Source organism: Salvelinus alpinus, chromosome 17, assembly GCF_045679555.1.
Source record: "Salvelinus alpinus chromosome 17, SLU_Salpinus.1, whole genome shotgun sequence".
Lineage (NCBI taxonomy): Eukaryota > Metazoa > Chordata > Actinopteri > Salmoniformes > Salmonidae > Salvelinus > Salvelinus alpinus.
In genome coordinates this window covers 48,499,328-48,524,544 of record NC_092102.1, presented here as the reverse complement: position 1 = coordinate 48,524,544, position 25,217 = coordinate 48,499,328, and the positions used below count along the sequence as shown (strand labels likewise).

Genomic DNA, 25,217 nt, shown 5'->3' with positions numbered 1-25,217 from the left:
CACTGTCTGCCCAGTAAGAGAGGCCTGATCTGTCCATCCCAGGACCACTGTCTGCCCAGTGAGAGAGGCATGATCTGTCCATACCAGGACCCCTGTCTGCCCAGTGAGAGAGGCCTGATCTGTCCATCCCAGGACCACTGTCTGCCCAGTGAGAGAGGCCTGAGCTGGATTTGTCTCCCGATTCAATCTTGGGGGTGACTGAAGCCTGCTTAGGTCCCCCTCCTCCGCCACTCCCCCTCCCCATCAATCTCTGTAGTTGGTTGCATTTCCTAAAGCCTAACTAATTCACTTTTACGTGATATGAGATCATATTTTGTTACTTTTATATTGTTTGTTTTTTGAAGCATCAGACGGGAGATAAGTGTTACAAATCGTTACGAATCAATAGGATCCTGCGAATCAATAGGATCCTGCATACGTATGGCTTTGATTAAAATAAAAATGTTATGTCAAATTATGTGTCACCTTTATTTCTCTTTAGTGTTCATGTTGATCAATATTTTGGCTATGCTGGCCTATTATAAACGATCAAATAAATGTCTGATCAATACATACAAAATCTGAACATATTGTCATTTATAATGACAATGCAGAGGCACCAATAAATTGTCCTGTTCACTTATTGTATCCTGTTTTTCAAGTACATTCCCTTCTGTCTAAGCTTCTAAGGTGATTCAGAGTTTACTAATTATTGTGAAGAACTGTATCAGTGGAGTGTATTCTGTAATTAGTTACAAAATAATTTAAAATGCAATTGTGTATCGCTGCTGTTTGTCTGATATCTAACAGTCCACGATCAGCTCTGTTGACTATGAGAGCATTTTGCAGAGGAAAAATGGTTTGAGGCATACGATTTAAACTCAGAATGACATGTGGCCCATTGTTCACCTGGTCATCAATGACACGTGACCCATTGTTTACCTTGTTACCTGGCAACGACCACAAGGGCGTTTCAAAGAGCTGTCAGTCAAGGCAAACTCATGAATATAAACTCCCCGCCCACTCTGCCTGTTCTTTCATGCATCCTGATAGTTAGAGATGAGATTAATAAAGGTACTATTTCTTCAATTCTGAGCATTTTAATAGTGTAAAAATGTTATGAGTGATGTTTTGGTCAAATAGGATGACTGTGATGTCTTGGGAAATACGATGACTGTGCGGAAACTTTAAACAGTCTGTGGGATATAGAGTAAGTGGCATCCCTGTGAAAAGTGTAATCGTCACATAAACCTCACATAAACTGTTGATTGAACAGGGTTAGTTATGAAGGCCCTATTGAGCCCATAGTTTTACATTTGTATATCCTTGTCACAGTCCAGTGACTCCTCAGGGTTGTCAAATGAAAGAAAAAACTGGGACCTAAATTCGACAGACACCGTTGGTTATGGTATGACAGTAGCCTAATGTTTACTCAGTCTGGTGCATAACTGAACAGTCACTGACCACATGTTTCCCACAGCACAAGCCATGTCAGGGCCTTGCTGTAATAAATAGTCCCATAAACAAAACAAAAACATTTATATGGCGGAGTCGCTCTGTCGGGAAACGCTTATATATAGGAGTGTATTCATTAGTGCACACAGTAGCACTCGTTTTTCAAAGAAAACGAAGGTTTTTATAGAACAAATTCAGGTAGGTCCCTCCCCGTTTCGTTCCGTTTGCTTCGTTTAAGAGTCGTTTCGCAACAGAAACGGCGTAATGAATCCGCCCCTGCTGGGAGCTATTGGACCACGTGACTGGATAGTACACGTTAGGGCAGCCATCGTTTTACCTACTTCATGTCCAACACAAAATGGGAAAGAGGTGGAAGGATTGGAGAGGATAGAACGAACAGCAATGGAATAGCTTGGCTATTGTGTTTAAATTGCAAAAACTCGCTTTTCCAATCCTCTCTGTAGGTTTTATTGGTTGAAAAAAAGAAGTTGCCAAGTCAAGGTGAGTTTTATTTCGTTCGTGTGTGTTTTTTTTGTTTGTAGATCTTTTGTTTCGGCTTTACTTTGGCTTTCCTGTCTGAATAATTAACTATTCAAGGGTTTTAGACGCAAATCAATATATGTCATGAATAGGGATATAGCTTGGTTGATTTATCAAATCAAATGCCACGAAGTCAGAATTGTATAAATGTATTTTCAACAATGAATCTCATCAGTCTTTGCCGCCACACCCGCACTTATCTAACTGATTATGACTAGTAACACGCTTCCTGTGTTAAGGCTACAAAGTAACCGTACCTTCACCTTGCTAGTGGGCCAGTCCAGTGGTCACAGCGGACTTCCAGCTGGGGTGTGTGTTGGGGATTAGGCTAGCTACCTTGCTATATAGGTCAGGTAATGACTAACTCGCGTCATCAGCTGCCCTGAGTGTGTGGTACGTTTAGAAAAGCAGTAACCTCGGGAATCCTTGACAATCTAGCAATACGATAGACTTGTTAAATGCCATAAAACAAATGTCTTTGTGTGCTATGCTGATTTTAATTAGGCTACTGTCATATCATAACCAACTGCGTCTGTCGCATTTAGGTCCCAAAACAGATCTATAGTACCAGGCTAGCTAGATCCTGTTATAGGAGCTACATCAGGTCTGTTACCAGGCTAGCTAGATCCTGTTATAGGAGCTACATCAGGTCTGTTACCAGGCTAGCTAGATCCTGTTATAGGAGCTACATCAGGTCTGTTACCAGGCTAGCTAGATCCTGTTATAGGAGCTACATCAGGTCTGTTACCAGGCTAGCTAGATCCTGTTATAGGAGCTACATCAGGTCTGTTATAGTAGCTACATCAGGTCTGTTACCAGGCTAGCTAGATCCTGTTATAGGAGCTACATCAGGTCTGTTACCAGGCTAGCTAGATCCTGTTATAGGAGCTACATCAGGTCTGTTACCAGGCTAGCTAGATCCTGTTATAGGAGCTACATCAGGTCTGTTACCAGGCTAGCTAGATCCTGTTGTAGGAGCTACATCAGGTCTGTTACCAGGCTAGCTAGATCCTGTTATAGGAGCTACATCAGGTCTGTTACCAGGCTAGCTAGATCCTGTTATAGGAGCTACACCAGGTCTGTTACCAGGCTAGCTAGATCCTGTTGTAGGAGCTACACCAGGTCTGTTACCAGGCTAGGTAGATCCTGTTATAGGAGCTACATCAGGTCTGTTACCAGGCTAGCTAGATCCTGTTATAGGAGCTACATCAGGTCTGTTACCAGGCTAGCTAGATCCTGTTATAGGAGCTACATCAGGTCTGTTACCAGGCTAGCTAGATCCTGTTATAGGAGCTACACCAGGTCTGTTACCAGGCTAGCTAGATCCTGTTGTAGGAGCTACATCAGGTCTGTTACCAGGCTAGCTAGATCCTGTTATAGGAGCTACATCAGGTCTGTTACCAGGCTAGCTAGATCCTGTTATAGGAGCTACATCAGGTCTGTTACCAGGCTAGCTAGATCCTGTTATAGGAGCTACATCAGGTCTGTTATAGGAGCTACATCAGGTCTGTTACCAGGCTAGCTAGATCCTGTTATAGGAGCTAGATCAGGTCTGTTACCAGGCTAGCTAGATCCTGTTACAGGAGCTAGATCCTGTTACAGGAGCTACATCAGGTCTGTTACCAGGCTAGCTAGATCCTGTTATAGGAGCTACATCAGGTCTGTTACCAGGCTAGCTAGATCCTGTTATAGGAGCTAGATCAGGTCTGTTACCAGGCTAGCTAGATCCTGTTATAGGAGCTACATCAGGTCTGTTACCAGGCTAACTAGATCCTGTTATAGGAGCTACACCAGGCTAGCTAGATCCTGTTACAGGAGATATATCAGAGCATCTAGCCAGCAGCATCACTGTTGTTGGTCACGTCTTGATTGGGTCATTGGTGACGGTCCTCTGTTTTAGTACTGCATCATCTGCACTTCAACTGCAAGACCGTTAGAATTGGGATGTTATGATCGCTGGCGACCTACACACCTAAACGAAATCTGAATTTGACACAAAAGAAGTTCAGGTAGTATTCAGCCTAAATGTAGACTTGGTCAACACAAGAGACCAGTGTTCCCTTGGCTCAGCTAAATCCTTTAGAGTGCCCTCTGCATCTCAATCAGCTCCTTACTAACCCAGGGGCCTGGAAACCCCCGAGACAACCAGCGACAGGACCTAACTCGCCAGCCTCTCTCGTTCCTCCACCTTCCCTCACATTCATTTGCAGTATATATATGAATAGGGACGGATACAAGCACCCGATGTGTTGCCCCATAGTGTGTATCTTAAGCAAATGTTCAGCAAGCGTCCTTAGATTCAACTGAAAGTTTAAAAAAAAATTAAATGCAGGTAGTCCGCCAATATTGGCAGACTGCCAGAAAAGGGGGTATTAGTTACCATCACTATTCGCTAATCATTTTAAATGTCATCTATTTCTGCTATTACCTATAGCCTGTGAAGCGTGTGGTATAACATTCAGAACTTGTCACCACAACAGTGGTGGTTCTTCTGAGAAAGGGGGAATGAATGGTTAAAAATGCACCCCCAATGGCACCCTATTGCCAACGTAGTGCACTACTTTTGACCAGAGCCCTATAGACCTTGGTCAAAAGTAGTGCACTAGATAGGGAATAGGGTGCCGTTTGAGTCATAAGCCAAAGTCTCCAGCACAAAGGATGTGCAAATTAACATGTTTCATTCTCCCGTGGCCTGAGGCCCTGAAGGCTGAACAGGCATTGAGAAGGACGATTGTTTACATCAGGCTGTGGTCCCAAATGGTACTCCGTTCCCTATCTAGTGCACTACTTTTGACCAAGGTCTATAGGGCTCTGGTCAAAAGTAGTGCACAGGGTGCCATTTGGGAAGTAGACCCAGAGAGTGGCCACCGGCTGCTGGGGTATTCTTCCCCTCTGTTTGGCCATCACAGAGGAGACATGCCCCATTTTAAATGGTTGTTTACTTGTATTAGATAAAGAGCCAAAACGCTTCTCAATGAACTCTTGTCTACAATTCAATTAGTGTGGCCTAACCTTTCCCTTCTCAGCAGCAGCTAGCAGGCTTTAGTTCCTGTTACCACAGTTCCCTGGCTGTCTTTCGTTCCCTGGCTGTCTGATACCACAGTTCCCTGGCTGTCTTTAGTTCCGTGGCTGTCTGTTACCACAGTTCCCTGGCTGTCTGTTACCACAGTTCCCTGGCTGTCTGCTACCACAGTTCCCTGGCTGTCTGTTACCACAGTTCCCTGGCTGTCTGTTACCACAGTTCCCTGGCTGTCTGTTACCACAGTTCCCTGGCTGTCTGTTACCACAGTTCCCTGACTGTCTGCTACCACAGTTCCCTGACTGTCTGCTACCACAGTTCCCTGACTGTCTGCTACCACAGTTCCCTGGCTGTCTGCTACCACAGTTCCCTGGCTGTCTGCTACCACAGTTCCCTGGCTGTCTGATAGCACAGTTCCCTGGCTGTCTGCTACCACAGTTCCCTGGCTGTCTGCTACCACAGTTCCCTGGCTGTCTGCTACCACAGTTCCCTGGCTGTCTGCTACCACAGTTCCCTGGCTGTCTGCTACCACAGTTCCCTGGCTGTCTGCTACCACAGTTCCCTGGCTGTCTGCTACCACAGTTCCCTGGCTGTCTGCTACCACAGTTCCCTGGCTGTCTGCTACCACAGTTCCCTGGCTGTCTGCTACCACAGTTCCCTGGCTGTCTGCTACCACAGTTCCCTGGCTGTCTGCTACCACAGTTCCCTGGCTGTCTGCTACCACAGTTCCCTGGCTGTCTTTAGTTCCCTGGCTGTCTTTAGTTCCCTGGCTGTCTTTAGTTCCCTGGCTGTCTTTAGTTCCCTGGCTGTCTTTAGTTCCCTGGCTGTCTTTAGTTCCCTGGCTGTCTTTAGTTCCCTGGCTGTCTTTAGTTCCCTGGCTGTCTTTAGTTCCCTGGCTGTCTTTAGTTCCCTGGCTGTCTGATAGCACAGTTCCCTGGCTGTCTGATAGCACAGTTCCCTGGCTGTCTGATAGCACAGTTCCCTGGCTGTCTGATAGCACAGTTCCCTGGCTGTCTGATAGCACAGTTCCCTGGCTGTCTGATAGCACAGTTCCCTGGCTGTCTGATAGCACAGTTCTCTGGCTGTCTGATAGCACAGTTCTCTGGCTGTCTGATAGCACAGTTCTCTGGCTGTCTTTAGTTCCCTGGCTGTCTTTAGTTCCCTGGCTGTCTGATACCACAGTTCCCTGGCTGTCTGATACCACAGTTCCCTGGCTGTCTGATACCACAGTTCCCTGTGTGTCTTTAGTTCCCTGGCTGTCTTTAGTTCCCTGGCTGTCTTTAGTTCCGTGGCTGTCTGATACCACAGTTCCCTGGCTGTCTGATAGCACAGTTCCCTGGCTGTCTGATAGCACAGTTCCCTGGCTGTCTGATAGCACAGTTCCCTGGCTGTCTGATAGCACAGTTCCCTGGCTGTCTGATAGCACAGTTCCCTGGCTGTCTGATAGCACAGTTCCCTGGCTGTCTGATAGCACAGTTCCCTGGCTGTCTGATAGCACAGTTCCCTGGCTGTCTGATACCACAGTTCCCTGGCTGTCTTTAGTTCCCTGTATGTCTTTAGTTCCCTGGCTGTCTGATACCACAGTTCCCTGGCTGTCTGATACCACAGTTCCCTGGCTGTCTGATACCACAGTTCCCTGGTTGTATGCTTGTCCCCTAGCAACATGTGCTGTCTTCTGTCCTAACAACATGGACAGAATACAGATAGAATTGATCAGACATGCTGATGATCGGTAATGACACCCGAGCCCATTAATGTGCATCGTTTTGTTCACGTGACATCCTTTTTAGACAATGTGGAACAACATGACAATAAACACATTTTGATTTTTGAATTGAACCATTGCTTTAAGTTGTCACTTTGGTGCAATATTGGTGAAGCGTGATGCAATACAACGTTCCAAGCAATGTGGCAAGCTACACCAGCTGTTGCATAAGATTGCAACATTTGAGTGGGACAAGAAATCGTCAAAACCCCAGATCTGTGCCCCCGCACAGCACAAACACACGTAGGAGCTACTGTAATGTTGCCAGGCAAATTTCCCCTAAAAGGGACAAAGTATTTCATTTTAAATGAATTCAAAACAACACAGATCAAATGTATTCATATAGCCCTTCGTACATCAGCTGATATCTCAAAGTGCTGTACAGAAACCCAGCCTAAAACCCCAAACAGCAAGCAATGCTGGTGTAGACGCACGGTGGCTAGGAAAAACTCCCTAGAAAGGCCAAAACCTAGGAAGAAACCTAGAGAGGAGGTTTGGGACTGGGACCAGGCTAAAACAACACAGATGGGTCTGGGACCAGGCTAAAACAATACAGATGGGTCTGGGACCAGGCTAAAACAATACAGATGGGTCTGGGACCAGGCTAAAACAATACAGATGAGTCTGGGACCAGGCTAAAACAATACAGATGGGTCTGGGACCAGGCTAAAACAACACAGATGGGTCTGGGACCAGGCTAAAACAACACAGATGGGTCTGGGACCAGGCTAAAACAACACAGATGGGTCTGGGACCAGGCTAAAACAACACAGATGGGTCTGGGACCAGGCTAAAACAACACAGATGGGTCTGGGACCAGGCTAAAACAACACAGATGGGTCTGGGACCAGGCTAAAACAATACAGATGGGTCTGGGACCAGGCTAAAACAACACAGATGGGTCTGGGACCAGGCTAAAACAACACAGATGGGTCTGGGACCAGGCTAAAACAACACAGATGGGTCTGGGACCAGGCTAAAACAATACAGATGGGTCTGGGACCAGGCTAAAACAATACAGATGGGTCTGGGACCAGGCTAAAACAATACAGATGGGTCTGGGACCAGGCTAAGACAACACAGATGGGTCCTATGAAGTGAATATGGTGCCATTTGGTGCACTATGAAGTAGAGGTCGACCGATTAATCGGAATGGCCATTTAATTAGGGCCGATTTCAAGTTTTCATAACAATCGGTAATTTTGGACGCCGATTTTTATTTTACATTTTTTAAATTTAACTAGGCAAGTCAGTTAAGAACACATTCTTATTTTCAATGACGGCCTAGGAACGGTGGGTTAACTGCCTTGTTCAGGGGCAGAACAACAGATTTTTACCTTGTCAGCTCAGGGATTCAATCTTGCAACCTTACGGTTAACTAGTCCAACGCTCTAACAACCTGCCTCACGAGGAGCCCTTTTGTTACGCGAATGCAGTAAGAAGCCACGGTAAGTTGCTAGCTAGCATTAAACTTATCTTATAAAAAAACAATCAATCAATCATAATCACTAGTTAACTACACATGGTTGATGATATTACTAGTTTATCTAGCGTGTCCTGCATTGCATATAATCTATGCGGTGCGCATTCGTGAAAAAGGGCTGTCGTTGCTCCAATGTGTACCTAACCACAAACATCAATGCCTTTCTTAAAATCAATACACAGAAGTATATATTTTTAAACCTGCATATTTAGCTAAAAGAAATCCAGGTTAGCAGGCAATTTTAACCAGGTGAAATTGTGTCACGTCTCTTGCGTTCATTGCACGCAACAGTTTGGGCCGTCTGGCTCTGCGAACTAATTTGCCAGAATTTTACGTAATTATGACATAACATTGAAGGTTGTGCAATGTAACAGGAATATTTAGACTTAGGGATGCCACCCGTTAGATAAAATACGGAACAGTTCCGTATTTCACTGAAAGAATAAACGTTTTGTTTTCGAGATGATAGTTTCCGGATTTGACCATATTAATGACCTAAGGCTCGTAATTCTGTGTTATTATGGTATAATTAAGTCTATGATTTGATAGAGCAGTCAGACTGCTCTATGGTAGGCAGCAGCATGCTCGTAAGCATTAATTCAAACAGCACTTTCGTGCGTTTTGCCAGCAGCTCTTCACTGTGCTTCAAGCATTGCGCTGTTTATGACTTCAAGCCTATCAACTCCCGAGATTAGGCTGGTGTAACCGATGTGAAATGGCTAGCTAGTTAGTGGGGTGCGCGCTAATAGCGTTTCAAACGTCACTCGCTCTGAGACTTGGAGTAGTTGTTCCCCTTGCTCTGCATGGGTAAACCTGCTTCGAGGGTGGCTGTTGTCGTTGTGTTCCTGGTTCGAGCCCAGGTAGCCGCGAGGAGAGGGATGGAAGCTATACTGTTACACTGGCAATACTGAAGTGCCTATAAGAACATCCAATAGTCAAAGGTATATGAAATACAAATCGTATAGAGAGAAATAGTCCTATAATTGCTATAATAACTACAACTTAAAACTTCTTACCTGGGAATATTGAAGACTCATGTTTAAAGGAACCACCAGCTTTCATATGTTCTCATGTTTTGAGTAAGGAACTTAAACGTTAGCTTTCTTACATGGCACATATTGCACTTTTACTTTCTTCTCCAACACATTGTTTTTGCATTATTTAAACCAAATTGAACATGTTTCATTATTTGAGGCTAAATTGATTTTATTGATGTATTGTATTATATTATTATATTATATTAAGTCGGCCAATTAATTGGTATCGGCTTTTTTTGGTCCTCCAATAATCGGTATCGGCATTGAAAAATCATAATCGGTCGACCTCTACGATGAAGGTAATATGGTGCCATTTGGGACTGAGACTCCGTGTTCTGTAACTCTGTCTGGTAGCCGGTCACTCTGTCTGGTAGCCGGTCACTCTGTCTGGTAGCCGGTCACTCTGTCTGGTAGCCGGTCACTCTGTCTGGTAGCCGGTCACTCTGTCTGGTAGCTCTGTCTAGTAGCTCGTAACTCTGTCTGGTAGCTCGTAACTCTGTCTGGTAACTCTGTCTAGTTGCTGGTAACTCTGTCTAGTAACTCTGTCTAGTAGCTCTGTTTGGTAGCCGGTAACTCTGTCTGGTAGCCGGTCACTGCAGTCACAGTGTAGCCAGACCAGTAGCCTTGTGTTTTCTTGCCCTGGAAAACCACAGACAGTAACAGCATGTGTTATCTGTTATGTGTTATATGTTATATGTTATCTGTTATGTTATATGTTATGTGTTATGTGTTATGTGTTATATGTTATATGTTATCTGTTATGTGTTATATGTTTAAGCCAGAAGTATGATTATTTTCCCTACTATCCCCTGACCAGACAACTGTATCATAAGAAATGTCTTAGTCTTTCTGCCCTCTTATTTCCTGTTTTTGGGAATTGTGGGCATTTATTTTAGTTTGGCTGAACAGAGTGAAGTGTACAGCAGAGATGGAAGTACACTGTATATTTCCTAGTAGTGTCACAGTCGTCCTTTCCACTGTCAGTAGCCGGTAACTCTGTCAGTAGCCGGTAACTCTGTCAGTAGCCGGTAACTCTGTCAGTAGCCGGTAACTCTGTCAGTAGCCGGTAACTCTGTCAGTAGCCGGTAACTCTGTCAGTAGCCGGTAACTCTGTCAGTAGCCGGTAACTCTGTCAGTAGCCGGTAACTCTGTCAGTAGCCGGTAACTCTGTCAGTAGCCGGTAACTCTGTCAGTAGCCGGTAACTCTGTCTAGTAGCCGGTAACTCTGTCTAGTAGCCGGTAACTCTGTCAGTAGCCGGTAACTCTGTCAGTAGCCGGTAACTCTGTCAGTAGCCGGTAACTCTGTCAGTAGCCGGTAACTCTGTCTAGTAGCCGGTAACTCTGTCTAGTAGCCGGTAACTCTGTCAGTAGCCGGTAACTCTGTCAGTAGCCGGTAACTCTGTCTAGTAGCCGGTAACTCTGTCAGTAGCCGGTAACTCTGTCTAGTAGCCGGTAACTCTGTCAGTAGCCGGTAACTCTGTCTAGTAGCCGGTAACTCTGTCAGTAGCCGGTAACTCTGTCAGTAGCCGGTAACTCTGTCTAGTAGCCGGTAACTCTGTCAGTAGCCGGTAACTCTGTCTAGTAGCCGGTAACTCTGTCAGTAGCCGGTAACTCTGTCAGTAGCCGGTAACTCTGTCTAGTAGCCGGTAACTCTGTCAGTAGCCGGTAACTCTGTCTAGTAGCCGGTAACTCTGTCAGTAGCCGGTAACTCTGTCAGTAGCCGGTAACTCTGTCTAGTAGCCGGTAACTCTGTCAGTAGCCGGTAACTCTGTCTAGTAGCCGGTAACTCTGTCAGTAGCCGGTAACTCTGTCTAGTAGCCGGTAACTCTGTCAGTAGCCGGTAACTCTGTCAGTAGCCGGTAACTCTGTCTAGTAGCCGGTAACTCTGTCAGTAGCCGGTAACTCTGTCTAGTAGCCGGTAACTCTGTCAGTAGCCGGTAACTCTGTCTAGTAGCCGGTAACTCTGTCAGTAGCCGGTAACTCTGTCTAGTAGCCGGTAACTCTGTCTAGTAGCCGGTAACTCTGTCAGTAGCCGGTAACTCTGTCAGTAGCCGGTAACTCTGTCAGTAGCCGGTAACTCTGTCTAGTAGCCGGTAACTCTGTCAGTAGCCGGTAACTCTGTCAGTAGCCGGTAACTCTGTCAGTAGCCGGTAACTCTGTCAGTAGCCGGTAACTCTGTCTAGTAGCCGGTAACTCTGTCTAGTAGCCGGTAACTCTGTCAGTAGCCGGTAACTCTGTCAGTAGCCGGTAACTCTGTCTAGTAGCCGGTAACTCTGTCTAGTAGCCGGTAACTCTGTCAGTAGCCGGTAACTCTGTCAGTAGCCGGTAACTCTGTCAGTAGCCGGTAACTCTGTCAGTAGCCGGTAACTCTGTCAGTAGCCGGTAACTCTGTCAGTAGCCGGTAACTCTGTCAGTAGCCGGTAACTCTGTCAGTAGCCGGTAACTCTGTCAGTAGCCGGTAACTCTGTCAGTAGCCGGTAACTCTGTCAGTAGCCGGGCCTCCCAGTTGCAAATGATGCTCTTATGTTTTTTCCCCCAAAATGTTTTCTTTATGTGAAACCAGAAATATGATTTGGTTTACACACCCAGACCAGACTACCCCAGTGACCTAGTAACAGTTAGTTAGTCCTAGAAGACTGTGTCAGTTATTTTTGTGAGTGTCATTCTGAAATGTAATTTTAGCTGGAAAAACATGAAATTGAGTACAGCTAATCAATTCTCTCATCATCCCAAATTACTGGCCAGTGAGCTCAAAGTTGTATTTTTATGCCCTTTTATTTAGGCATACTAAGACTTTCTGGGGGGGGTCTTTCAGCAATGAGTGATGTTGCCCTCAATCTTCTTGGAGTCATTTCATGGAATATTTCAAATATTCTGAAGACAAAATTATTTCATAATGTTGTGGTCTGTTCCAGTGATTGGTATAATATTAACATCAAAGCCTCTGACATCCTATAGTGTTTTTAAGGGTCTGTTGCACGTATATAACCAGCCATAGTCAATTGATTAGCCAGCAGCTGTGGGTTAAAGAGCTGAACAGAGGCAGTTTCAAAATACTAATCTCATATAATTAGCAGATGCTTTTTATCCAAAGTGATTTACAGTACATTGAGTGTATACTATTTTTTGTATGTGATTCCTGCATGTGGGAATTGAACCCATAACCTTGCTACTAGCACCAGGCCCTTACTAACTGAGCCACACATTATAGTAATAGGAGAATAGGAAGCCAATGTAAGTTGTTGGTGTGATGATTCGTGTTTCACCTCTCTTCTCATCCATCTTCCCTTCCTACTGGCTCTTCTCCTCCTCATCCATTTCTCCTTTCTCCTCTTCATCCATCTCTCCTTTCTCCTCTTCATCCCTTTCTCCTCATCCCTTTCTCCTTTCTCCTCCTCATCCCTTTCTCCTTTCTCCTCCTCATCCCTTTCTCCTTTCTCCTCTCTCTTCCCAGGTGGGCTTGAACCAGGACCTGGCCTGATCTGTTACCTGGCAACCAGTGACGGGGCACCAATCCTAGCCTCCTGATTGACTGTGACAGAAGCAGGCTGTAGAGGTGGAGAGGAGGGGGCGACCGAAAACGAACTGCTTTGCTCCCCCCCCCTCCCTTTTTTTTTCTTCCCTTCTTTGTTTTGAGGGGGGGAAGAGGAGAACTCGGCAGGAGGAGGAGTGCTCTGTGGGCGCACTAACTTCACAGAGGAGCATGGGGCAGAGTGTTCCTGGAGGCATAAAGACTATTGACATGAGGGATCCGGCATTCAGGCCTCTGGAGCTGGCAGCTCTGGACCATAACAAGCCCTCCAGGCTGGACCTGCTGCTGGACATGCCCCCTGCTGGACAGGCGGTCCAGATGCAGCACTCCTGGAACAACAACGACCGATCGCTCAACATCTTCGTCAAGGACGACAACAAACTGGTGTTCCATCGGCACCCCGTGGCTCAGAGCACGGATGCCATCCGGGCCTGTATCGGCTACACCCGGGGGCTCCACATCTGGGAGATCAGCTGGGCCATGAGACAGCGGGGAACGCACGCCATCGTCGGCGTGGCGACAGGAGACGCTCCTCTTCATTCTGTAGGCTACACGACCCTGGTGGGTAATAACCACGAGTCCTGGGGCTGGGACCTGGGACGGAATAAACTCCACCACGACGGAAAGAACCTGCCTAGTAAGACATACCCTGCGTTCCTGGAGCCGGATGAGACGTTTATAGTCCCCGACTCATTCCTGGTAGTGTTGGACATGGACGAGGGGACTCTGAGCTATATTGTGGATGGACAGTACTTGGGGGTGGCTTTCAGAGGACTCAAAGGGAGGAAGCTGTACCCTGTCGTCAGTGCTGTGTGGGGGCACTGTGAAATACGAATCCGGTACATCAATGGACTTGATCGTAAGTAGTGCCTATAACAGAGCTCTCCAACCCTGTTCCTTGAGAGCTGCCCTCCTGTAGGTTTTGCCCCAGTTGTAACTAACCTGATTCAGTTTATCAACCAGTTAATGATGAGAATGAGGTGTGCTAGATTAGGGTTGGAGTGAACCTCCAGGACTAGCTTTCCATGAACAGGGTTGGAGTGACCTGGCCTATAATATATTTTCTAAACTGTAATTGTTCAGGGTTGGCTTTGGTCTTTGCTCTGAGACATGATTTTAGACTTTTTTTTCTTCTTTCTAAACGCCATAGGAATCTACTATAGCCTCGTCTCACAGCCAGCTGTTGTCCTGGGTGCTTTGGAACGTTCAGAAATATTCTATGTAGAACAAACATGCCTCTCTGACATGCATTAGGATAAGGAATCATGTTGGATCTAGTTTTGACACTTCTATCTGTTACAGTTAAAAAGATGAGGGTTACTGCACGTGTTCCTAGCTATCACTTACTACTTAGGGAATACCTAGGGAACTATAGCAACAGTGTCTGTCTGGACATTGGTATGTGGTTGGAATCTGGCAAATGTGCCTTTTTGCTCCACCACTGGCAGGTAAAATGAGAGAATCTACCAGACATGTTTTTTTATTTTAAATGTTATTTTTAAACCAGCAAATATTTTTTGGGACATAATTACACCAAAAATAACTGAATGAGTTTAATGTTTTTAAAAACAAGAACTGTATTACTAGTAATAAGTAATGTATGGCTCAATTTACCTTTTTGTGACCTGAGTTTTAAACAATTAGTTAAAATAAATAATTTTGATACAATAGTCAAACTGATAAACGGTTGTACAAATGAACATCAACAATCAACAAAGTTCCTTGCTCTGCCACAAAATGCTGAGTGATACGGTTTATATATTATTAGTTCAGGGCTCGAACACTGACGTTTTTTTTTTTTTACAATAAGCACGTTAGTTCATATTTAGGAACACATAAATAAATGTAGGATCACAATAAAATTGAGTGTTTTTAATGATTTTAAATGACTAAAATGATTTTTGGCGTGTTGTATGCTCAATCAAGCACAATGTACCCCCAGATATGAGCCATTAGGTGAGACCAAATTGTTCAACTGCCCCTTTTAAGTTAACGGCACTTGTGTCTGTCTCAGAGATGAGAATCTCTGTACGCTAGCAGCAGAACGTTGCAGCAAGCTCAAACTAATATTGAAAATCAACCTAGCATGTGAACAAAACGATGTAACTAGCCAATAATCACCAGGACAAAGTTACACTTCACTAGCCTTTCAGGTCCATTCAACCAACTTCTACATTTGGGCTTTGGATTGGGGGGGGGAACTGTTCCCAAATGCTGTGTGATCACCCGCCAACGTGGCTGGTGAAATAGACATCTTACCCGCTAATGCCAAAATCTACCCGCATTTGGCAGGTGACGGGTGTTAATTTCCCACCCTTGTTGTAATACTTCCTCCTAGGGAACTTTAGCAGCAGTGTCAGTCTGTCTAGACATTGGGTTGTACAGATTGATGTGATTCAGAACTAGGGTCATAGACACAATTTCAGGGCTGCATTTACATGTTCTTAAAAATACTCAAAATGTATCTAATATATATATATATATAAGTCAAGAAATCTGTAATTGATTTTTAACATTTTTGCTGAGAAGATCTTAGTCGTACAGTGTAGTCGCCGACTGCTAGAAATGAACAGTGGACCATAGGAACTGACAAGACAACACAAACAGATCTGGGACCAGGCTAGCTTAACTGTAGTCTGTTCTAGCCTGGTTCCGTATCTGTTTGTGTTGTCTTGCCAACTACTAGAAATGAACAGTGGACCATAGGAACTGACAAGAGAGCACAGACAGATCTGGGACCAGGCTAGCCTAACTGTAGTCTGTTCTAGCCTGGTTCCGTATCTGTTTGTGTTGTCTTGCCAACTCCTTTACATTAACAGTGACCATAGGAACTGGCAAGAGAGCACAAAGGTCTGAGATCAGGCTTCTCTGGTGTTGCCTTGGTGTGCGTTCATGTTTTTAATGGGGCCAACCTTTGAACGTTCTGTTACGCTCAAGTTAATTACATCAATAAACACTGAAATTGTGAGGGCATCCCAAATGGCACCCTATTCCCTACATAGTGCACTACTTTAGACCAGGGCCAATAGGACTCTGTAGTAGTGCACTACTTTTGACCAGAGCCCTATGGGACCCTATTCCCTACATAGTGCACTACTTTAGACCAGGGCCAATAGGACTCTGTAGTAGTGCACTACTTTTGACCAGAGCCCTATGGGACCCTATTCCCTACATAGTGCACTACTTTAGACCAGGACCAATAGGACTCTGTAGTAGTGCACTACTTTTGACCAGAGCCCTATGAGTCCCTATTCCCTACATAGTGCACTACTTTAGACCACAGTTTTGAGTACAACTTCGTCGTTGTTATTGATGTAATGAACTTGGGTGTAACAGTACATTTCAAAGGTTGGCCCCATTTTAAAATACATTACTGCACATCAAGGTTACACCAGAGACCTGAGGATTTGTAGCCTGGACTCAGACCTTTGTGCTCTCTTGCCAGTTCCTATGGTCCACTGTTAATGTAAAGGAGTTGGCAAGATAACACAAACAGATATGGAACCAGGCTAGAACAGACTACAGTTAGGCTAGCCTGGTCCCAGATCTGTTTGTGTTGTCTTGCCTACTTCTATGATAAATCGATCTGGGACCAAGTTAGAGGCATCTACAGACTACACTGTTAGGCTAGCCTGGTCCCAGATCTATTTGTGCTGTTTTCCCAAACTTTAGCCTGCCAATTCAGCAAGACAGTCTAAACAGATCTGGGACCAGGCTAGAGCCATTGATTACAACTACTATGTAAGCCAGTTGGGCACTACCTGATAATGTGCCGCTGGCATCGTGATTACATTTTTATTTATGTATCTCTTCTATGCCCCAGATACAACAAATGTAATCATTTAACAAACCTGTTGATCACTTTTATCCAGGTTTTGGGGTAGTATTTTCTGTAGTAAGGAGTGGCAAGAGAATAGTCCCTTTTTGAAGTGATTGATCTGACATGACTAGAATAGTGCACTGTAAAGCCTGTGATATGTTTCCCAGTTCCCACGCACACCGAACAGCAATGTAACATGCAACAATTTCAACGATTTTACTGAGTTACAGTTCATATAAGGAAATTTAGTCAATTTGAAATAAATATATTAGGCCCTAATCTATAGATTTCACATGACTGGGCAGAGACTGGGAGGCAGGCCCACCCACTTGGGAGGCAGGCCCACCCACTTGGGAGGCAGGCCCACTCACTTGGGAGGCAGGCTCACTCACTTGGGAGGCAGGCCCACCCACTTGGGAGGCAGGCCCACCCACTTGGGAGGCAGGCCCACCCACTTGGGAGGCAGGCCCACCCACTTGGGAGGCAGGCCCATCCAGTCAGAATGCTTTTTTTCCCCCCACAAAAGGGCTTTATTATAGACATAAATACTCCTTAGTTTCATCAGCTGTCCTGGTGGCTGGTCTCAGACGATCCCGCAGGTGAAGAAGCCGGATGTGGAGGTCCTGGGCTGATGTAGTTACACGTGGCCTGAAGGTTGTGAGGCCGGTTGAATGTACTGCCAAATTCTCTTAAACGACGTTGGAGGCGGCTTATGGTAGAGAAATGAACATTCAATTCTCTGGCAACAGCTCTGGTGGACATTCCTGCATTCAGCAAGCCAATTACACACTTCCTCAAATCTTGAGACATCTGTGGCATTGTTGTGACACAAAACTGCACATTTTAGTGGCCTTTTATTGTCCCCGGCACAAGGTGCACCTGTGTAATGATCATGCTGTTTTAATCAGCTTCTTGATATGCCACACCTGTCAGGTGGATAGATTCCCTTGGCAAAAGAAACATGCTCAGTAACAGGGATGTAAACAAATTAGTGCACAAAATTTGAGAGAAATAAGCTTTTTGTGTGTATAGAACATTTCAGGGATCTTTTATTTCAGCTCATGAAATATGGGACCAACACTTTACATGTTGCATTTTTTGCCGTGCGGTAGCAGAACGTCTTACATTTTTTTGTGCCTTCCTCTGACACTGCCTAGTACACAGATCCTGGATGGCAGGATGTTTGGCTCCAGTGAGGTATTGGGCTGTACGCACTACCCTCTGTAGAGCCTTACGGATGCCATAACAGGCGGTGATGCAACTGGTCTCCTGAAGGGGAAAAGGCGTTGTCGTGCCCTCTTCACGACTTTCTTGGTGTATTTGGAACATGATAGTTCGTTGGTGATGTGGACGCCAAGGAACTTGAAACTCTCGACCCGCTCCACTTCAGCCCCGTTGATGTAAATGGGGGCCTGTTCGGACCTCCTTTTTCCTGTAGTCCACGATCAACTCCTTTTGTCTTGATCACATTGAGGGAGAGGTTGTTGTCCTGGCAACACACTGCCAGTTCTCTGACCACCTCCCTATAGGCTGTCTCGTTGTTGTCAGTGATCAGGCCTACCACCGTTGTGTCGTCAGCAAACTTAATGATGGTGTTGGAAACAGTGGGGAGCTTGACGTTCTCGCTCTCCCTCCAAAGGGCTATTGTTTGTTTCACTTGCTTTGGCAATCAGAAATGAATAGTAAACATTACCTTACGTTACTCGTTACATTATACTGAAAAGTTTTTAAATAATAGACATTTCAAATGTTTATATTATGGCCATGTACTGTGTTGTAACAATATGAAAATAGTTGAAGTTAGGGCTGGACGATATTGCCTAAATATTATATTACAGTATTTTTCATTTTCTTTTTAAAAATGTATTATTTAAAATGTTTTACTGTATTTTATGTATTTGTACAATGTAAGTTCTAAATTTGCTTCATGAGTAGTGCTTGACCCTAGGGAGGCAACACATACACACTAGGTCAATGGGTCTTCCTCCATTCTGATTGATTTATACTGTTCTATTCAACTTCAACCAAAAACTATTTTCATCCATTTCTTGATTTCATTTGAGATCATTTCCACACAGCAACTTGGGCTGTTACGATATGGGCAAACAATCTAAGCTTTATTTTTAACCAAATGTTGCCATTTGACTTGTGATTTAGAACAAAACACTTGGGTGAACTGTTGGAATCATGGAAATAGAAAGATTATTCTAATTGTATAGTTAGAATATAATAATGTGCTCTTTGAATACAGTGTTTTGACAAGACAACAAATTTAAAATGCCAGGGAGGAGTTATTGTGACAGTGTAGGAACCAAAGTGTTGATAAGTGTTTCCTAGGGGACCCTATAATATTTGGCTCCATTTTAATGTTTTCTCTTCGCTGCTTCATGTAGCTAACATATTCCTCTGATTTAGAAGATACTGTTGCACAAACAACATGCTAATTTAGGTCTACACAGTCGCTGGTATTATCAGGCTGTGTAGCTAGTTACGTTTGCTCTGACTCTGTACATTTATTAGCTAACTAACGATTATCATTAGCGGCTGACATGATGTAGGCCTAACTTGCAAACTAGTGTAATTATAGAACGCTAGTGGATTTATGTTAAGAAACAAGGAAAACAGCATTGTTGTCTTCAACATTGTTGCTTGTGCTGCATTAACCATGCAGACTGAACACACGGGATTCATGAGCAACATCAAATGCACTCCTTGAGTGACAGGGGGCGGGGCTAGGTCTGTGGAAAGCGGGCGGAGAGATCAGAGAGATGACTCAAGTAGTGGAGTAAACTAAAAAAGGCACGTTACACACGACATATCATATTTAACAAACCAAACGTCCAAATACCGTTATAGAAGGTAAAGTTAAAAACCCAAACCGGTCCGTGCATCAATACCGGTATATCATAAAATACGGTATACCGCCCAGCCAATAGTTGAAGTACAAAAGAGAAAATAAATAAATATGGGTTGTATTTAGAATGGTGTTTGTTCTTCACTGGTTGCCTTTCTCCTTGTGGCAACAAGTCACAAATATTGCTGCTGTGATGGCACACCGGTATTTCACCCAATTTGCGTATGGGAGTTTATCAAATTTTTATTTTTTATTTGTGAGTGTGTAATCTGAGGGAAATGTCTCTATGGTCATACATTTGGCAGGAGGTTGGGAAGTTCAGCTTAATTTCCACCTCATTTTATGGTCAGTGTGTGCACTTAGCTTGTCTACTCTGAAGAGCAAGGTCTGCCTACAGCGGCCTTTCTCAATAGCAAGCCTATGCTCACTGAGTCTACATAGTCAAAACTTTCCTTTAATTTTGGGTCAGTCACAACGGTCAGGTATTCTGCCACTGTGTACTCTCTGTTTAGGGCCAAATGGCATTCTAGTTTCCTCTTATTTGTTAATTCTTTAGGACCAGCTTGATTAGGGGACTCTTCTCCAGGTTCTTCTCTCTGTAGGTGATGGCTTTGTTATGGAAGGTTTGGGAATTGCTTCCTTTTAGGTGGTTGTAGAATTTAACGTCTCTTCTGGATTTTGATAATTAGTGGGTATCGGTCTAATTCTGCATGAATTATTTGGTGTTTTTACGTTGTCCGCAGAGGATGTTTTTGCCAAAATCTCAGTTAAAAAAATATATACAGTGGGGAGAACAAGTATTTGATACACTGCCGATTTTGCAGATTTTCCTACTTAAAAAGCATGTAGAGGTCTGTAATTTTTATCATAGGTACACTTCAACTGTGAGAGACGGAATCTAAAACAAAAATCCCGAAAATTACATTGTATGATTTTTAAGTAATTAATTAGCATTTTATTGCATGACATAAGTATTTGATACATCAGAAAAGCAGAACTTAATATTTGGTACAGAATCGTTTGTTTGCAATTACAGAGATCATACGTTTCCTGTAGTTCTTGACCAGGTTTGCACACACTGCAGCAGGGATTTTGGCCCACTCCTCCATACAGACCTTCTCCAGATCCTTCAGGTTTCGGGGCTGTCGCTGGGCAATACGGACTTTCAGCTCCCTCCAAAGATTTTCTATTGGGTTCAGGTCTGGAGACTGGCTAGGCCACTCCAGGACCTTGAGATACTTCTTACGGAGCCACTCCTTAGTTGCCCTGGCTGTGTGTTTCGGGTCGTTGTCATACTGGAAGACCCAGCCACGACCCATCATCAATGCTCTTACTGAGGGAAGGAGGTTGTTGGCTAAGATCTCGCAATACATGGCCCCATCCATCCTCCCCTCAATACGGTGCAGTCGTCCTGTCCCCTTTGCAGAAAAGCAGCCCCAAAGAATGATGTTTCCACCTATTGCATGTTATAAGGCACCTCGGGGGGTTGTGGTATATGGCCAATATACCACGGCTAAGGACTGTTCTTAGGCACGACGATTTGCAGTCCTTAGCCGTGTTATATTGTCCATATACCACAAACCCCAGAGGTACCTTATTGCTATTATAAACTGGTTACCAACGAAATTAGCGCAGTAAAAATAATTGCTTTGTCATACACGTGGTATTACGGTCTGATATACCAAGGCTTTCAGCCAATCAGCATTCAAGGCTCGATCCACCCACTTTATAATGTAGCATAAATCAAGTGTGTTATTTTGGTATTTACTCGCACATAGGCAACTCGAAAATCCCACGGAGGTTGTGAGAGATGAACACGAGACTTCCCATTTAAAAAAAATAATATATATAATAATATTTTCGTGAAGCTCAGTCAAATTGCTTATTTATAGACAACCATTTTAAGATCTTGCCATAGGTTTTCAAGTAGATTTAAGTCAAAACTGTAACTCGGCCACTCGGGAGCATTCACTGTCTTCTTGGTAAGCAACTCCAGTGTAGATATGGCCTTGTGTTTTAGGTTATTGTCCTGCTGAAAGGTGAATTAATCTCCCAGTGTCTGGTGGAAAGCAGACTGAACCAGGTTTTCCTCTAGGATTTTGCCTGTGCTTAGTTCCATTTTTTTTTTTAGGATAAAAATAAATAAAGACTCCCCAGTCCTTAACGATTACAAGCATAGCCATAACATGATGCAACCACCACTGTACTTGTGCATGTGACATTAAAACTTGAAACTATGCTTGGAAATAAGTAGTAAACATAACACTTTGTAATCAAGAAAAAGTTGATTGCTTTGCCACATTTTTGGCAGTTTTACTTTAATGACTTATTGCAAACAGGATGTATGTTTTGGAATATTTTTATTCTGTACAGGCTTCCTTCTTTTCACTCTGTCAATTATTTTGGTATTGTGGAGTAACTACAATGTTGTTGATCCATCCTCAGTTTTCTCCTATCACAGTCATTAAACTCTGAAACTGTTTTAAAATCACCGTTGGCCTCATGGTGAAATCCCTGAGCGGTTTCCTTCCTCTCCGGCAACTGAGTTAGGAAGTCTGTTTCTTTGTAGCGATTGGGTGAATTGATACACCATCCAAACTGTAATGAGTAACTTCACCCTGCTCAAAGGGATATTTCATTATTGCACACAGTGAGTCCAAGTCCATGTGCTTGTGACTTGTCAAGCAAACTTTGGCTCCTGAACTTATTTAGGCCATAACAAAGGGGTTGAATACTAATTGACTCAAGACATTTCAGCTTTTCATATTTAATTCATTTGTAAACATTTCAGAAAAATAATTCCACTTTGACATTATGGGATATTGTCTGTAGGCAGGCCAGTGACAAAATAATTTAAATTAAATCCATTTTAAATGCAGGCTGTAACACAACAAAATGTGGATAAAGTTGAGGGGTGTGACTGCTCTCTGTCTTTCTCGCTCTCTATTTAAGTTAAACTAAAAATGTCGGCGTCTATTTGGCTGTGCTGTACTCTAAATGTCTCTTCCCTCCCCAGCTGAGCCTCTCCCTCTGATGGACATGTGTCGGCGCTCCGTGAGGGTAGCTCTGGGCAGAGAACGACTGAGTGAGATCCATGGTCTGCCTCTACCAGCCTCTCTCAAGAATTACCTGCTCTATCAATGACCCCTCAGCACAACTTAGATCCGTGGACTGCTCCGTCTGTTATCTCAGTACATACACAGAACATGTCTCTCTCTCTCTCTCCTGACTGCCCTGTCTTTTCCCTCAATACATACACAGAACATGTGTCTCTCTCTCTCCTGACTGCCCCGTCTGTTGTCTCAGTACATACACAAAACATGTCTCTCTCTCGCCCCCCTGACTGCCCCGTCTTTTCCCTCAATACATACACAGAACATGTCTCTCCCTCGCTCTTTCTGTCTCTGGGATTTTCCCCCTCAGAAGGGTAACCCAACCAGTTCAACAACACATCACTCCAGCCTCTCGGTTCGAGCTCTGACTCATCCTTCCCAGCCCTCAGGGTTGGTTTGTACCAATCACACCACAGAGTGACAAGAACATCATTGTGTGACGCTTGGAGTGTTCAGGAAGCCGTGGAGACCGTGGTTGGTAATGGGTCAAGTCATTTTTATTTATTTTTTTCCCAGATTTTTAATTTTTTTAATGGTTTACTTCAATCATATACTGAGATAACCACGTCGATGACAGACATGCAGAGGACTTTATGCATATCTTTGCTGGTCCTGGGGGCTTTGAGATGCCTGCCATAGTGGTACTACAATATGTCAGTCTGTGTTGAAGTGCAATGAGTTTAATGGTACGTCAGTCTGTTGTGACCTCAACACCTCTTAATAGTGATTTTGACTTTGTCTCTCTCCTTTTCCGTTTTGTCTTCTTAAATGAACATTCAATCAAGTGATTGCTGTATGACATGTCCTGTTGGTAAATAGTTGTTTTATTGTGTTGGACTCCAACCCCTTCAGTTTGGTGGAGGGCCGTTGTGTGCTATAAACAGATAGGTTTGTTGCATGTTGAAAGATATTTGTAAACATTTTCCAAGCACAAGGTGGTGCCATTTCTCATCTTTACCTGTTGCTCCTCTTTTAATGGTCCATCAGGAAATAGTACTCCTTTTTATGTACTTGAGAGATTTTATGACATTTCCTTGGAAGGTTTTTAGTGCTCACTTTCCCTCCCCAGTAGATGATGGTTGATCTAGCCCAGACTGTGTGCCTGGTGATGACCCAGCACGGACCTCTGTTAGTAAGGTGGTGATACAACTCCATTACTCCTGGAAGCACCAGCACCGCAGTTTGTCCCTCAAGGTGACCGTACACCTACCCCCCCCCCCAACCTTTTAAAGGGACAGTTCACCCAAATTACAAAATTACATTTTTTTCCCACCCATGACATTGTAAGCTGTCTCTGGACAAGGACGGAGTACAATCCAAGTTTTGGGTTCGTTTACCTAGAATCCCAGACTGCTTTCAGGGAAAAGAAAAAAAAAGTATAATTTTATTTGGGTGAAGTGTGCCTTTTTAACTCTGCTCTGCTATCAGGTTTTCTCCCTGCAATATTTGAAGCACCTGTTAAATGTACCGATGTCCCCAACAGATTTTTATTGAAGAGCTTTTTTAAAAATATATATATATATAAACTGAATGATGACATCGCTGTGAGAATTTCTAACATGTACTAGCTGTTTTGTCATTGGTCACCAAAGCCAAGCCATTCACTGTACAATGTCCGTGACCATGGTCTTTCTCTCTGCTTTGGACCCATAGACTGTTTCATGTATATCAAGGACTTGTTTGTGTATAAGGGATGGTTAGGCAATTCTAAAATGTGTGGGGATGTCATTGGAAGGTGTGGGGTCTTTTTAATTTAATTTTTTTAATTAGTTAACTATTGTTTTGTTTTAGTTTGAAAGCATATGTTCAAACGGCAATCTGTTTCCTGTATAGTGGACTACCTTTTTTTTTAAATGGGCAGATGTAGTCGGCGTTGTGCTGAGCATTGACTGCGCCGATCTTTTTTTTTTTTCACGTTTTTTTTCCTTTCTAGTTTGCTCCTTTTTGTTTTTGTTTATGTATTAACTACCTAATTAAAGTTTATTTCTAATTATATTTTGTGTTGTGCTGTCAAGTGACTTGTGTATAATTTCATGGGGTCCTCAAAGTATTGACACGGTAATAGAACCAAGTGTGTGTGTGAATCAAAATGGAACTGAATTGTGTAAAGTTTGAAATATGGTAATTTTAAACTCATCTGTCGCTTCCAATAATGATGGGTTTGATTCCTGCTGGGGCCACCCATACGAAAAATATGCACTCACTTTGGATAAACATGTCTGATTAGTAGGAAATGGGAGCTCCGCCTGGATCTTCCTCATCTAGCCGTCAGGGGATGCCAAAGAGCAGATACTGGCCTTCTAGCACCAAACTACCTGTATGAACGTTCAGCTGAGTCTCTTCTAAAACATTTCACTCCCAAGTGAATCAATTTGCTGTAGCGACTTAGCACCGTGTGATCATAAAGACCATATCAAAATAGATTTTCGCTCAAGATAATTCTGCAGTGTTGCCTCTTGGCTCTTGCATCAAAAAACAAACTGACCGTCCACTACTTTTCTATAAGTCAACAAACCTGTTTTTATTGTCTCCCAGGGTAAAAAAACAAAAAACATTCAGATATTTGTCATTGTTCATACTGTGATTCAATATCCTGTATGACACCAGACATTTGTATAAT

The 25,217-nt window shown here is 43.8% G+C and overlaps 1 protein-coding gene across 1 annotated transcript; it reads left to right on the top strand.

Moving 5' to 3' along the window:
* The first annotated feature begins 1,738 nt into the window (after nt 1-1,738).
* Nucleotides 1,739-24,592, top strand: LOC139543114 (SPRY domain-containing SOCS box protein 1-like). The gene is made up of 3 exons (XM_071349295.1): nt 1,739-1,935; nt 12,733-13,669; nt 22,501-24,592. Exons 2-3 carry the CDS (start codon nt 12,982-12,984, stop codon nt 22,626-22,628), a joined length of 816 nt encoding a protein of 271 aa, XP_071205396.1. The 5' UTR covers nt 1,739-1,935; nt 12,733-12,981; the 3' UTR covers nt 22,629-24,592.
* Nucleotides 24,593-25,217: the final 625 nt, after the last annotated feature.